Source organism: Andrographis paniculata, unplaced genomic scaffold (genome assembly GCF_009805555.1).
Source record: "Andrographis paniculata isolate CXL003 unplaced genomic scaffold, ASM980555v1 Contig34END, whole genome shotgun sequence".
In the NCBI taxonomy this organism is placed as follows: Eukaryota; Viridiplantae; Streptophyta; class Magnoliopsida; order Lamiales; family Acanthaceae; genus Andrographis; species Andrographis paniculata.
In genome coordinates this window covers 5,026,709-5,042,851 of record NW_026137567.1, presented here as the reverse complement: position 1 = coordinate 5,042,851, position 16,143 = coordinate 5,026,709, and the positions used below count along the sequence as shown (strand labels likewise).

Sequence of the window (16,143 nt, the reverse complement as noted above, 5' to 3'; positions counted from 1 at the left end):
AATTAATTATACGTATTTTATTTTGTACGTATACCCCTTTTTACGTGTATTAAAAAATAATTATTTTATTTCTTACATTGATTAGGAATTAAGAAAGGCTTAATAAATGCCGACGTATAATTTAAGATATATAATTTATTGTACTTTAATCGTAATGTAACATGATAGGTCTTGCAATGCCAAATTTTGACGATGTGATTATTTTTGTAGTAACATGCAACTTCATTGATAAGGTTACAATATATATATATATAAGATTTAAAATAAATTAATTCACCAAAATGATTATCCATAATTAAAAGTTACTACAATTTTAATTAGCACCTTAATTTGTGCACTAGTTAGGAATATTTAAACCCTAACTCTAACCCTAATCTTAACCCTAAAAAGGGTAAATAAACACACAATCTTATCCACTCACAATTAACCACATGAATGAATTGAATTAATTAGAAAAATAACCTGAAGTTTCTAGAAACGCCTTGTTGTCATGCATCTAATCCTTCGATTTCGACAACATTTAATTTGACCCTCTATATAATCAATATATACGTATATCTGTAAATATTAAATTCATTATTTATTTATTTATTTATTTTTTGCTCGAGAATTGTAAACTTCACTCGCTCCTCCAATTAATCAGGGCTGTCTGTCTGTCTGTCCGTCTGTCTGTCATGTCCTCCTGCCTGTGTTCTGACATTAAAGTGGTCCCCACCACAAACATCCAGCCAATGGGAGCTGGACGCGTGGCATCGATCTCGCCTGGGGGCTCGGTTGCAACGCGAGTCTGGAGCTGCCACGTGTCGGCTCCAGACGAAGCTGCTGAGAACTTGACTGTCGAGAAAGATATTTGGGTGTGTTTGTCGAAGTTTTGATTTTGAATTGGGATTTGAATAGTAAAAATTTTGAATTGAATAGTTGTATAATGTGATATAAATAGGTGTTGATGTGATGTTTTGACTGTAAAATTGATTTTTAGTATAATATAAAAAATGAAAAATAGATGTTTGATTTGATATTTTTTAGAGAAAAAAATTGTATGAATAGTGTATTTAAAATCCGATGCCAAAATGTATACTGTGAGCCTTTTTGGAATCCTTTCGTGAACTGAAAAATGGCAATTTTTGGGGTTGGTTTGGTTGGAACGTAATGTAGCAGTTTTTTGTGTTGGAGGTCAAAATTGTTTTGTAAATAAAATTAATAATAATTAAAATTTAAAAGGATTTTAAAAATTTGTGATTTGGGGATGTATGAAATAAAATTTGTCTGGGTGGGATATGATTGGTTGGTGTGTAATGAAAAGGATTTTAATTTCGGATATAGAGCGGAAAGTGGTCCCAATTTATTGGGGTGTTGGGGTGCTGACACGTGTCCCAGCATCTCCATGTGCAGTTTTGCCTTTCCTCTTTTGAGGTTGCTTGCTGGCTCTGCCCACCACACTTTCTTTTATTCTTTTTTCAATATATTATCGCTTTTATCAGATTAATTCTATAATGGGAAAATTGGCTTTAGATTGAGATTTATACATATATATATATAATATATGTGTGTAAATTTTAATACTATTAAACTAAAAATTTTACTATTCAATTTATACAGGCAAAATAAAAAAAAATATATTTTTATATAATATTACATTAAAATATAATTTAAACTTAAATTCAACCAGAAGCTGACAATTAAATCAAAACCAAACAAATCCTTACTTTGGTAAAAACTTATTATATTTAAAATTATTTCTTATCGAAAATTTTAAATTCAGAAGATTAATTTAAAACAACACCAAACATACTAATATTCACTCTTGGAGTTTACTTATTTATTTATTCATCTTGCATACTTTTATTTATTTATCTATTTAAAAATTATACAGTTTCCATCTTTAAAATAAATAAATAAATACAAAAACAAATGCAGAAAACATAACCAATCGTGTCAATGGGCCAATAGGCTTCTTTTATATACAAATAAAATTAATATTTATAAAAATTAAATATATATTTAATTTTTTCAATTTAATAATATCAAAAATTTTAAAAGTATATATGTAAATATATGTTCCTGAGTACTAAAATTAATAATTACAAAAAAATAAATAGTATCTCAGGTAAATTTAAAATCGATTATATATTTCTCCTAGTGATAATTTTATGGGATTAAATTGTAAATGTGAAAGTGAAATGTTCTGGAAGTTTTAGATAATGGTCCTCCTTTAATTTATTTTTTCTAAATTAAGGAATATTCAAACATAGGATTATAGGAACTATGATTGGTAGCCCTCATCAAATCCAATGGTGAATAGTATTGGTCATGTGCATGCATGTCATAAAGTTGGCCAACTTTCAAAAATAAAAAATAAAATTCCCACAATATTAATAATCATATATATATATATATGTATATCCATGCCCCTTGATAAATAAATATATTAATTAAAGAAATTGGAGACATCCCATCGTCTCAATAACCCCCAAATAGAAGTGCCTATTACTAATAATTATCCATTCCATGCAATCATCCTCTCCTAATTTAGAAGTATTTATTCATAATTTATATTATTTCTTGATTATTAAAACACGACTTTTATATTCTATATATATATATATATCACTGTATATAAGGGTAGGTGGGTGATGGGTGCTATACACACATGATGCCTATATGGAGACATATTATATATTTTGTACTATTTCATAATTAATATACTAATTATAATATTATTTTTTTTAAAAAAAAAATTATTATTGTTCAATAGTTGGGATGAAGCAATCGCTTAAAATAGGATTAAGTAGTTTTAACTTAAACTTATGCTTTGACTTACTCATACGTATTTTAGAAAAATTTTCAATGATTAAAATGATTTATAAACAAATATACTTAATTATATATTTATAAATTATCCAAAAAATCCAAAACTGACATGGATCGTCTTATAAGTAATACTCTTAGTGCATTGGCCCCTCGATGTGGGGTTTGGATTTTTTATTTTTTATTTTTTATTTTAGTTTGATACAAACATAGAGTGACAAGTTGGGTTACTTTAATTATGAATATTTCTAAACTTAAAAAAAAAAAAAAAAAAGTCTTCTTGTTGTAAGAATGGCTATGGTCAAATCCATCCACACACTCCCCACTAACCACCTCACTTCATCCACACCCAATAATTCATTAAAGGTCCCAGGACCCGAGAGCCGGGCAAAGCCAAACCGTTGATGGCGCATAGGATCAACGGCACGGATCGATTCAAAGTTATACATGCATGGAACAAGGAAAACGACTCAAGACTGTGTAACGAAACAGAATAAAACAATTGGTCCGAATTTTATTTTTATTATTATTATTATTATTTTAAAAATTTCACACCCCAAAATTGCGTGAAAAAGAGGCCAATCGATTTGACAAATTGAGTCAGGAATGATATTTTCTTTGGCCCCTGGCCCCCCTTTGCACGCTTCCATTATATATATACTTACTATATACTAGTGAATCAATTAGAGTACCAGCAATACTAATAACTTCAATAAAATAATACCAACTTCTTTCACCATCACCACTGGCACTTCAAAAATAAAGAACAATGGTGATTGTGCTTCTTGTGTATGACGTCACAGCTTATGCAATTCATCTGGGATCTATTGTGTTCTTGAGAAAGAAAGAAAGAAAGAAAGAAAGAAGATGATTGTGTATTCATTACAACCCAAAACTCAAAACCCATTTTTTTATTTTTTGATCTTTTTTAAGTATATATGTATTTGAAAAGGGATCAGCTCACTCATCTCGAGCCACGCATGTGGTCCTTCCTAAGATGGTGGACTCAATTAGAGGCAGCCATGGGAACTAACGAAGAAGATAAATTTATTTCTTAATTGGACAACAAATTAAGCTGAGTTGCTGTATAGGCTAACTGCTTGTCCAAATCCAGAGGTGGTTTTTATTTCTTTTCTGATTTCGAGGTGGTCAGGTTTTGGGATCCCCAAAACCCTCCACCTAACCTTATCCCCTACCATTGATGTAACTTTGACAACCTCCTTTCTTGGAAGCTCCTGGGGCCCTTGCGCCCTATTGATTAGTCATTAGCCCATTACCCTTCTCTGGAGTTCTGCTCCATGGACCTGCCAAGAATAATACAGCAGTGTTTTTATTTATTTCACACCCTGCAGAATATGTTGACTCAGTTTTTCCCCAATCAGGCAAGCCAATTTCGAGCAGCTAAGCCTCCCATTGGTCATTCATTAACTAAAATTAAAAGGGTTTTGAGTCAAGAATTTGAAAAGAGATGTTAAAGAGGGATTGAGTTGCAATCTTTTTTTTAGGGTTTTGATTTGGTTTGGTTCAATCTTTGATTAAATTAATTAGTTCTTGTTAATTATAAACCCTAAACTTGATCAGCCACGTAATTGTATTTCTGTTCACATATAGGGTTTGTTTAATACGACTTTATTTTATTCCCTTTTAAAATTAAAGGCATATATGCATGGCTGTATGATTTTTATTCCTTTGTTTATTAGTTACCCCATTTACTTTCGTCCTCTTCTTATTCTGTAATTTTTTTCTTCTCTTGCCTAACTTCATTTTTATAGTAATATATATTGGGCATGCTTGACCACACTAAATATGCAAATATATACACACAAATTTATATTTCAAGAATCAATTTTTTTTTTTTTGTATTAAATTTAGAACATTGTTGATATATGCTAGAATAATTAAGACCCATGTGATGTTTGTAATAATTTGATAGCTTTCTTCCGAAAATAAATAAAACATTGCAAGAAATATTGTGGGGGGTGATGAATTAATAGCTGATCATCTTCAGCAGCCACTGTAGTTTACACACATTTGGATTTTTGTGGGCCAATAAAACACACAACAGTGTTTGGTTCTTACAAGAAACACCCCCCCCCCCCCCCCCCCTCCCTCCAGATTCATCCAACCCCATTAATTGAATCACGTTTCACCAAATCAAGACACAAGAATGACAAAAGCCGTTTTCATTTCCTTACTCAATTTCACTTTCCTTAACTGTGAATTAAATCACAACCCCCCCCCCCCCCCTCTCTCTCTCTCCTCTCTTTCTCTCTCTCTATCCTCTATGTATATTTTTATTTTAGACATTGTGGTGGCATTGTGGTAAATAATAGGAAGACCATGAGTGAATATCTTAATGTGGGTGTATAAATACGAGGGCCTTCCTCAATCCATAGTCTTAATTCTTCCTACGAAAGCTATACTCTATCTAAATCTCCCTTTTAGAAGTTCCTGTTTGGCTGTTCACTCACTTAACCAAAAAAAAAAGAAAAAAGGAAGCCCTAATAATTATTACAGCAAAGTTGCAGTGAGGCAGGCAGTAGTACTTTCGATCGGTTACTGTGAATTAAAGCATGAACCATCCTCCTCAAGCCGATGATGAAATGGTACTCTTGTCTCAGTACTATCCTGACGACGACGCCATTTACTCACACTTCGTACCTCCTCAGCACCACCCCCAAGGTAATACACATATACATACATACATATATATGTATATATATCTTTTATTACATACAGATTCCTGCTTGTCTGTCTGACACGATCTGTATCTATATCTGTATATATGTATGTATTTGGACTAATGTTGATTGATTTTTGGTAATTTTGATTACAGCGGCGACGGCGGCGGCCGGAAATTCGAAGCCGCGGCGGCGGAGGAAGAAGAATAAAGGTGGCGACGGCGGCGGCGGCAGCGACGGGATTATGAGGAAGAGGAAGCTGAGCGAGGAGCAAGTGAGTTTACTTGAGCAGAGCTTCGGCGACGAGCATAAGCTTGAGTCGGAGAGGAAGGACCGGCTGGCGGCGGAGCTCGGCCTCGACCCCCGTCAGGTCGCCGTCTGGTTTCAGAACCGCCGCGCGCGGTGGAAGAGCAAGAAGCTTGAGGAAGAATACTCTAAGCTCAAATCACAGCACGATTCTGCCATCATCGACAAATGCCGCCTTGAGACTGAGGTAATTAATACTTCTTGAAATCTATGCTCATTTTTTTTTTTAAATTATCATAAAAAAATTTATTTTATTTTTTTTACAATTATTATTCAAAATTTGTATCCGATCAAATAAATACAAGTTAGAATGACAGAGGAGTAATTAATAATCTTTAGCTGTTTTAAAACAATAAATTACAATTTGGGGAAAAAAAGATTCAATTTTTATTTTTGAGTTTTTGAGAAAAATTTAAAAGATAAATTGTTGATATTTGAGGTGCATGCACTACATTCCAGAAAAAGGTGTCTCTTCCACAATTCATCAAGGCCCATTCGAAATTAGGACACTCTATAATTGAGTCTGCCAACAGATAGATATATATAGATAGACAGATACATTATATAATACACACACTTTTCTGAGGTTTCTGTCCACCATCCGTACACTTTGTAATTGAGCACCACATGCACTTCCCCCGACACGTGTACGGTCCAGATTCACCGACCCGACTTTCACATTGTGCGGTTTCAATTTTGACCTTATGCTAATCCGTTGACCAACGTACAGCTCGTGCAGCTCAAGGAACAACTCAACAATGCGAAGATGGAAATCCAACGGTTGACGGAGCGAATGGACGGATTTTCAAGCAATAGCCCGAGCTCGTCGTTTTCAATGGACGCTATAGATCATCCGCCCTATTTCGGAATGGACGGTCTGGATAGCGTCTTCTACCAAGTGGGCCCCGACAACAACGTTAATTATGCTCATGGGATGGAATGGGACAACCTATACTATGTGTAAATTAATTAATTAATTATTAATTAATTACATTAGTAATTATTACTGTTATTATTATTATTATTAGCAATTAATAATGTGGGTAATTAGTGGGGGCAATTTCTGTAGATAGGCTACTTACTGACTAATCTCCTGTAAATTACTGCCGAATTTTCCACTTGGCTTTCTGGGGTCGTTTAATTAGCTAATTAATTAAATTAATTAATTATTAATTTGGCAATGGCTAGCAATTATTATGTACGAACAGTAATTATTAATTCTTGCTTTCTTGACTTGACTTGTGTCGTTACAGCATTTGTCGTATTTATGGCACTAATACTCGTGATTAAAATTAATTAATGATTAGTGCTTTAATTGTGTGATTAGTGGGAAGCACAAGGCATTGCAAGTTGTGAATAAGCAGACAAAGAATTTACCCAATTCTAACCAAATTTAATTTAATTATTGGGAATGGATAATAAACATTTGTGGTAATTAATTTATTAAAGTAGAAAACATTTTTCAACATTTAAGGATTTTTTATTTTTATTTTTTAAAAAAAGGTGGTTTCTTGCAGGAAGCAAACTTTTTCGTTTTAGTGCACTGTTTACATTTTTCACGCAACAGTTGGATGATTGAGTTGAGTCTTTTTCGATTCACTTATGTTGTAAGATAAAACTGAATTTGGGCCCCATATCGGAATTGTTATTGTTGGTTGATTCTGTTTGTAAATAAATAATTAATTAATACTATATCCTAACGTAATATCAGAGACAATGTAATATCAGAGACAATCAGCTTAACTTTTTAGTGAGACGGTCATTTATACCATTTAACCATTATTATTATTATTTTGTTTGAGTGATTTATAACGATGATTTAATGTAATATTTGTGTTTTGTTGATTATGAATAGAAAGATTTGAATGTGTAAGTGTGTGTGTGTGTGTTTTTTTATTCAATAGCAATAGATACTCTTTCGTTCCATATTATTATTCCCTCTGTCCATCTACTATTTTTATATTTTCAATTCCGTTCGTCCTCTTATTCTGTCACTTTTTTATTTTGGAAAAAAAATTATATATTTTAATCTTACTTTAAATTTTTTTTATTTATATTTTAAAAAACTTTAATTAGACTATTTAATTATTTTAATTTTTATTTATAATTATTTTTATTATACGATAATTATTTTCACTAATATATTTTTAATTATTTACTAATTATACATTTTTTAAATTCTCGGGTTACATTAAAGTGAACATGATTGCCGGGACGGGAGGGAGTATTATTTTCCATTTTTGTTCTATTTTAAGTCTAATATTTTCTTTTTACGTTTTGAACATCTTGGCCCTGTCTTCTTGTATTTTTGTTTATTTTTTTCAAAAAACAGTATATCTAACACCCATTTTGTATATAAATAATCATTTTAATTTTTTATTTTTTATTTTTTTTCATTTTCAAATTTTTTGAAAACGGAATTCCAAAACAGCGAAAACACAAAAGCACATTCCTTTCGCTTTAATACTTCCAACGTGGAGAAAATCGTGTATTTATTTAAGGAAAGAATTTGGGCTGATTATTTAATGATAAATATTGGGCCGGGCTATCTGAAGTTGTATTGGTAGGCTCAATTATGTTTTATTTAATTTGGGCTGGCCGGCTTTTGTTTTAAAATAATACTAAAATTTTAAACTGTGATATTTTTATTTGATATTATATAACTATTTGTTGATGCAATACTTTAAATATAAAATTAAATTTTAATTTAATATAATAAATTTAAAATAAGTATTTGATTTAAATTTTTTTAAAAAAAATAAAATAGTAAAATCGAAATATTTTTTTGTTTTTTAAAAAATGTAAATATATATATATATAATATATACTATCTTTATCCCGCCAAATATATTCAATTTTCTTTTTATTTGGCCAGTTCAATATAGTTTGCTATTTCATCCGTTTCTTAACAATGTATTCATTTTTTTATTTTGGTCTGTTCCATAAAAAAATATTCATTTTTTTATAGTAATTGTACTATCTATCTAACATTACGAATACCCTCCAATTTACAATATATTACACAAATGTCATTACCTTTATATTATACAATACTAATAGGGTTAATTTAGTCTTTTTACTTTTATGTCTACTTTATTCCAATATAATACTAATATTTCTTAAACTCCATATAAAAAAACAAATTGATATATAGATATGAGACGAGGAGTATTATTTTTGAACAAAAATATATCAAAATTTTAACATTTAACTCTTAGCCAACTGTCAACATTTATTTATTATAATTTTTATTATTTTTATTTATTACTCTCTTCGTACCATATAATATGGGTGTATTACTGTAAACACGTAAATTTAGGTAAAGTATAATTAGTAAGTAATTAAGAAATATATTAGTAAAAATAATTATTATTTAGTAAAAATAATTATAGACTAAGATTAAAATAACTAAATAGTTTAATTAAGATTAAAAAAATTTAAATTTTAAATTTTAAAATATGATTAAAGTGTATAATTAATTTTCCAAAAAAGAAAAGGACAAATTATGTGGGACGGACAAAAATATAAAATAATGACAAATTATGTGGGACGGAGGGAGTATTTCTCTCCACTAGTTTGCAGGGTATAGGTTTGATGGAAGTTTACCCAATATGCACTTCGGATAGCGACCGCGGATTCCCACGTCATCCAAAAGAAAGAAAATTAAAAATGGCTTCACTCTCTTTTTATTTTTATTTTTTTATCATTTTTAAATATATCGGATCCAAATAAACTATTTTTATTGGAGCTAATATATAATCATAATATGTAGTACTTCCTCTATTTTGATTAAAGATATTATTTTTACTATTTTTGCTTATTTTATTCCAAAGTATTAATTTTATATTATAATAAAATAAATAACAAATATACAATTATAAATAAAAGACAATGGATAAAAATATTAAAATTGTCTTACATACTTCAATTAACTAATAAAAGAGTAAATTATATAACACACATTGTGTTTTAGTAAAAATGCATAAAATACTACGTGAAATTCTCATATGTTAATATAAAATTTGCATGAAACATCCTTCTTGTCCAGAGCTCATATTTGATTCTAAATAAATACCTAAATTATGCAAGTTTTATAAAAAATAAAAAGTGTAAAATATTTTAAATAAGTTTTAAAATAAAATAAATAATAAATAACTGATTAAATCATTTATTTTTATAGATTTTATAAATATAAGATAACAATTTGTCTGCCAAAAATTATAAAATAATTAATTAATCAATTATTTATTTATTTTTATTTTATTTTAAAAATTTATTTAAAATATTTTTTATTTTTTATTTGTATAAAACTTGTGTAATTTATATATTTATTTAAAACAAAAAATTTGGACAATAAACATGTTTCATGAAAATTTTATATTAAGACAAAGTGTTTCACGCAATAAATAAAACGCAGAGTATTTTAAATATTTTTACTAAAATATAAGGAGGTGTTATATAATTTACCCGTAATGAAATACCATGAAAATTTTAATGTGTAGTATTGAAATCAATGTTATTAATAATTATCACAATTGATTATCCATGATTATGACCAACTACTAACCACAATTACAAAAACAATTAGCAGAGTGCTAAAGTTGACGGTGATTCAAACATGTTTATTTTATTTTATTTAATTTTTTATTATTAGTTTTTGAAATTTAAATTTTTGATTGGTTTGGGTTTAATTTTTTTTAAATAGCTGATATAAGTATATCAATAGCTTGATATAATATTTTGTATAAAAAAAACACTATAATTTTATTATAAAGTAATTATTAAGAGTGATAAAAATTTCAAATAAATACAACCATAATATTTGGATTTTAGCCTACAAATTTAAATTTTAAATATTAGTATTTGATGTAATAGTTTGTGAAAAAAAATATATATTTTATGTGATATTTTTACAAAATTAAATATCAAAATATCCAAAATTGTTGTGAAAATAGAATTTTGTTGCATCTCAAATTTTTATAGATTTGAGGTGTGTTTGATTTACGTCTCAAATTTTGGGTAAATCTTCGCCCAAGCGTAAGGTGTTTTGGACTCACGATCTCACGGCCATGAGTCCACCCTACATCGATCATCTTTTGTTATATAAAATGTTAAATTTTTTATAAAATAATGTTTACATTATTTATATTTTATTAAAATATAATTTTAAAATATTTTAATTATATATATATATATTATATCATAAGCCAAATTGCAACTAAAGAAATTACTCGTAATTACATGAGTTTTGCACAAATTTCAAAATAGTAAAAAAATTATATATTTTATTTAATATTTTCTGTAAAAGAAAAGTATATTTAATACAATATTTTTAAATAAAAATTTGTGAATAGTATAAAAATTGTAAAAACATTGTTTGTTTGTCCAACAAAATTTTTTCTAATAAGATTTTTTAAAATTTTATTTTATTTTATTTATTTTTTTATAATGTGGGAACCCACAATCGCTACCCGAAAGTACTAGCACACATGATAAATCCCAGTCGAATCTAATATCGTTTAAATTAGATCCGATAAAATAAATCACCTTAGACGAATCATATATGACAGGTGAATTTGGAGGCGTCGGGATTTGAACCCATAACCTCACAGTCATAAGTTTGCTCTTCACATTTAATAAGATTTTCAATATATGTAATATATACTATTTCATCCCAAATATCCTATAACATTTTTATTTTTTTTTATCTATTTCAAATACTGTAACATTTTTTAAATAGAAAATAATTTTATTTGAATTTTTAATAAATATTCGTTGATCTTATCATATCAGCAAAATATATTCCTATACATTTTTTTTCTCATCAAATTATATAATTATTAAATTATCATTTTTATTATGGCGTGGGAACCGCATTCGCTACCTGTTAAATTATCATATTTAATACTATCAACTATTGCTGGAGTTCCATTTAAAATGACTCATTTTATTTTGGACACATTATTTAGGTAATATGATTTAATTAGTTAATAATAGTGAGTTACAATGTTATTTTATTATATTTTTAAATAAGTGGTATAGTTAATAATTTTAAAATAAGAATTAATATATATATAATTAAAAAATTCTAAATATGTGTTTAAATATTTTATATCTCAATTAAATATATGTAATATAAATATTATTTTTTAAAAATTAAAATTTTAAATAATACAAGTAAAAAAATATTTATTTATTTATAATCAAGATAAATCAATTTTATAAAAAAAATAAAGTTCTAAATGTAAATAAAAATATTTATTTATCGAAGAGAGATAAAAATGATAAGTTTTGAATTATCCTACATGGTGTATAATATCATATGTTATAAAATTAATTAAATTAATTTATATTTATTAAGTATGTATAAAACTTCATAAAAAAAAAATAGAACCGTGTTCATAGTAAAAAAACAAATAAAAAAAATAAATAAAAAAAATTAAAATGAGACAGAGGCAGAGAAATATTAACTTTTGTACCAAAAATCAAATATTGCAAAACTATATTCAATTATTTCATAAAAGATCAACATTTAAAATAAAATATATTTTATATTATCATAATTTTTTTCATATTTTCTATAATTTTTTTTTTTTTTTATTTTAAACTAAAATATTAACTAAACAAAACCGTAAATATTAAGAGCTATTAATACACACAAATCCAAACCTTAACCAAACGTATTATTACCTACCTTTTGGATATATACTATTACATTTTCTTATTAATTTTTTTCTTTAATATTATTACATAAATAAAAAAAATAAAAAATTTAATATTCAATATATATATATAACAAGAAAAACATTTCCCTCTTACTTCATTCACTCTGTCTCAATTCAAACACACTTCCAATCCACCCCAAGAGCAAACCCAATTAAAAATAAAAATAAATAAAAACCTCTTCTTTCTCCATTTACGAGCTCCAATTTTTTTTTAGCTCTTCTGGCGGTACACTAAAATTCCTCACCAAAAATGGCTGATCAGGAGGGACTCTCCGAGCTGCCGCCGCCGCCTGCTTTCCATGGGCCGACCGCGGCGGCGGCGGCGGATGCTTGGGGCTTCGTCGGAAATATCGATAAGAAGCTGCTGGTAGACGCGCGCAAGCTCGTTATTGGGCCGATGATAAGCGAAGGGCACCATTCTGTTGTGTACGAAGGGAGGTCAGTTCTTCTTCTTGATCCTCTCCAAAGATTTTTTTTTTTTTTTTTTAATTTTTTAAAATTATTTTGGCATCCATGATTGTTGTTTCGAGTTTTTGAAGGTTATCACTGTAAATTAATGTCGTCTTTCATTCGGCGTGCATGTTGTTATTTCTGGGCCTGATTAGTTGTCTGTGAAGTTTGTTTTGTTAATCGTCGTCTGATTTTGATTTCTTGGTGTTGTTATATGATTTGATTTCTAAAAAGGTTTTAGTTGTGGATTGTTGTGAACTTTGAAGAATAGATTTGATTCTTTTGTTCTTAGGATTTAACCAGGTTTTGGTGAAAATTTGCCATTATTACATTGCCATTGTTAGATTTTGTCGTGAGAAATGATTGCAATAATGGCTGATGCAGGATGGGGATGCAAAGTTCGACTTATTCTTGATTTAGGGATTAGTTTGTTCGTATATGTGTTGATTTTTTGTGTTTGATTCCTACTTATTTCGTCAGCATATCGGTTCTCGGTGGGCGCAAAACCGAGGGCTGAGAATAGCAATACCGACGATGAAAACAAAACCTCATTAGTTTCGAAATTTGCTTTGGATAGGAAAGAAAGAAAGAAAGAAAGTTTTGTAACGCTTGCGAAAAAGGCTCATGCGGTGGTTTTCATTTATCGTCGCCCCTTGTTTTGTATAATCACGTCATTTACAAAATCGAATAATCTTTCTAACAAGATTTTTTATGTAATGTTGTAAGAATTAAATTACGGGTTGGTGTTAGTTGAGTTGTAAAACAAAATGCATTAAATTTTTGCGCACATAATGTTTAATGACGTAAGGGCGAGGAAAAGGAGCCGGATTATCGTGCTTTATGCTCTACTTTACCTTTAGAAGAACCTCTTGACGGTCGACACGATTTTTATTGTCATGCATGTGTTGAAAACGATTGTGCATTGTTTATCTAAACCATTTTTGTCGGTTTGAAAAGTTTTCGGTGTGGTAAGCAAATGAAGTAAAATGTTTTTCTGTGTTCTCTATACTTCTTCCTTAATTTACGCCACATTTGGTTCCCCTTTCCCACCAACATGTTTATCAAATCCCGGGTAATGTTGCTGCATTCGTTATTGACCGAGACATCTTAAAGACGGTTCAAAGTGATTAGCAAGATGTAGAAATCTCCAATGCTTTTAAAAGTGTAATCTTTGTACAATAGCAATGGCAATATTAGTATCCTTGTCGCATAGCTTAGATGTATCGGTAGATGTAAATTTTCTTGTTCCATTTGCGAAAATCAGGAACTTTCATGTTAGTCCGTGTATGAGTTCATCTTCTTCGTGATAATTGGATCTTGATTAGTTTTGTCTGAATTGATCAAATGTTGGAACCGACTCGACTTATTTGTAGAGTAGGATTTTGTCGAGGTTTGATTTTGTAAAGTTTTATGTCGATTACTGGAAATTGTTGAATCTTTTGCAGGTACAAAAGCACTCCTGTGGCTGTCAAAGTGATGCCGTCAGATATGCCATCGCCGGAGAGTCAACAGGGGAAGCTCAATCGGGAGGTTCTGATGCTTTCGAGAGTAAAACATGACAATGTTGTGAAGGTATGAATGATAAAGTTGTTGATTTTTTTTTTCTTAGTTTTAATTCTATCGAGCAACATTTGTGCCGCACTTTATGTTTTCTTATGACATGTTATGTTTGTTTGGGCAGTTCATTGGGGTTGTTCTAGAGCCGACACTTATGATCATCACCGAGCTCATGAGAGGAGGTACATTGCAAAAATACTTGTGGAGCGTTCGTCCCAATCGCCTCGATCTTAAGGTGTCGATACGTTTCGCGCTAAAGATATCGCAAGCAATGGAGTATCTTCACCAGAACAGAATCATCCACCGTGATTTAAAACCGAGTACTAACATTCATTGTGCATTTTGGAAATTTCAAAAATTTTGAAAATTGTAAGATTTGTACATTGAGTACTAATCATGGTATTGCTGCAGGCAATCTGCTTCTTACAGAAGATCATAAGAAAATCAAAATAGCTGACTTTGGATCGGCTAGAGAAGTGTCGGATGATGAGATGACAGTCGAGGTTGGAACCTATCGCTGGATGGCCCCTGAGGTATCATCGTCTTCATTCTTCAATCACAATTGTGTTCACAGAGCTTAATCTTTCATCAATGGCGGTTTAATTAACAGCATTTTTTTTTATTTAAAAAAAACAGATGTTCAATGTAGATGGTCTGCGTCCCGGCGCGAAGAAGCATTACGATCACCGAGTGGATGTCTACAGTTTCGCCATGGTTCTGTGGGAGCTTCTCACGAATCGAACTCCATTCAAGGGCAGAGACAACATCTTAGTGGCATATGCTGCTGCAATGGTAGCGGTTAATCAGACAGCCTCCGAATTTGTCTCTTTATAGAATCGACTGAATTATTACTGCTGTTGTCTTTCTTATTGCAGAATCGAAGGCCGAGCGTGGACGACATTCCGGCGGGGATCGCGCCGTTCCTCAAATCTTGCTGGGCAGAAAATCCTGAAGATCGGCCCGAGTTCCAGCAGATCACAAAATTCCTGGAGGATTTCCTCCGCGCCATGACCAAGCCTTCTCCGAGGTTGTCCGGCGCGGAACATTCGAGCAGCAACGTCGAAAAAGACGAAGAATCCACAGGCGCAGAATGCTCGCCGGAGCAGCCGAAAAAATTCCACCGGAGCTTCTCCGTCCGGCTGTTCCATCGCTTGGGCCGTTGCTTCTAGAAAGTGAGGTTTCGAAATTGGGATCGGTCTTGTAAATAATCTTATCAGAGACAAGATTCAGTTGACTGTCGAAACGTTTGGATAAAACTCAATAGGAAGATTCAGACAAGTGGCAATCGAATTCTTGATCCAACCTAAACCCTCAAGAACAGTACTCCCTTCCTCCCCTTTTATCTAATCATCCCAATACAAAACGAGCGCATTTCCCAGCAGTCAATTCAGAGGGGCGGCGCCGCGGTGGTGGGCGGCGGCAGCAGCAGATCCATACCATATTAAACAACGTTATCCATCATCCATCCACACCCTTTCTTCCATCTGGGCCCCCCTCTCCCCCCACATCTGTCGCCCTCCCAAACCCTACCCCCCTCCGATTACCATTTACAATTTACCCACCCCCGCTGTCAATTTCACGGCGTTAATTTTAACTGTTCCGTCACTATTACTGCC

At 30.7% G+C, this 16,143-nt stretch overlaps 2 protein-coding genes across 2 annotated transcripts; both read left to right on the top strand.

Annotated features, from left to right (window-relative positions):
• The first annotated feature begins 5,155 nt into the window (after positions 1–5,155).
• Positions 5,156–7,011, top strand: LOC127248588 (homeobox-leucine zipper protein ATHB-40). The gene is made up of 3 exons (XM_051271012.1): positions 5,156–5,490; positions 5,645–5,982; positions 6,526–7,011. The coding sequence occupies exons 1-3, from the start codon at positions 5,382–5,384 to the stop codon at positions 6,757–6,759; spliced, it is 681 nt and encodes a 226-aa protein (XP_051126969.1). The 5' UTR covers positions 5,156–5,381; the 3' UTR covers positions 6,760–7,011.
• A 5,626-nt stretch (positions 7,012–12,637) lies between these two features.
• LOC127248586 (serine/threonine-protein kinase STY13-like) lies at positions 12,638–16,058 on the top strand. Its single transcript, XM_051271006.1, has 6 exons — positions 12,638–12,958; positions 14,416–14,542; positions 14,652–14,847; positions 14,939–15,060; positions 15,164–15,319; positions 15,403–16,058. Exons 1-6 carry the CDS (start codon positions 12,771–12,773, stop codon positions 15,694–15,696), a joined length of 1,083 nt encoding a protein of 360 aa, XP_051126963.1. The 5' UTR covers positions 12,638–12,770; the 3' UTR covers positions 15,697–16,058.
• Positions 16,059–16,143: the final 85 nt, after the last annotated feature.

Coding starts and splice junctions, on each gene's coding strand:
- LOC127248586 (XM_051271006.1), top strand. CDS start 12,771: ATGGCTGATCAGGAGGGACTCTCCGAGCTGCCGCCGCCGCCTGCTTTC. Junction 12,959..14,415: donor TCTGTTGTGTACGAAGGGAG/GTCAGTTCTTCT, acceptor AATCTTTTGCAG/GTACAAAAGCACTCCTGTGG. Junction 15,320..15,402: donor TGGCATATGCTGCTGCAATG/GTAGCGGTTAAT, acceptor TTCTTATTGCAG/AATCGAAGGCCGAGCGTGGA.
- LOC127248588 (XM_051271012.1), top strand. CDS start 5,382: ATGAACCATCCTCCTCAAGCCGATGATGAAATGGTACTCTTGTCTCAG. Junction 5,491..5,644: donor TCCTCAGCACCACCCCCAAG/GTAATACACATA, acceptor TTTTGATTACAG/CGGCGACGGCGGCGGCCGGA. Junction 5,983..6,525: donor AATGCCGCCTTGAGACTGAG/GTAATTAATACT, acceptor ACCAACGTACAG/CTCGTGCAGCTCAAGGAACA.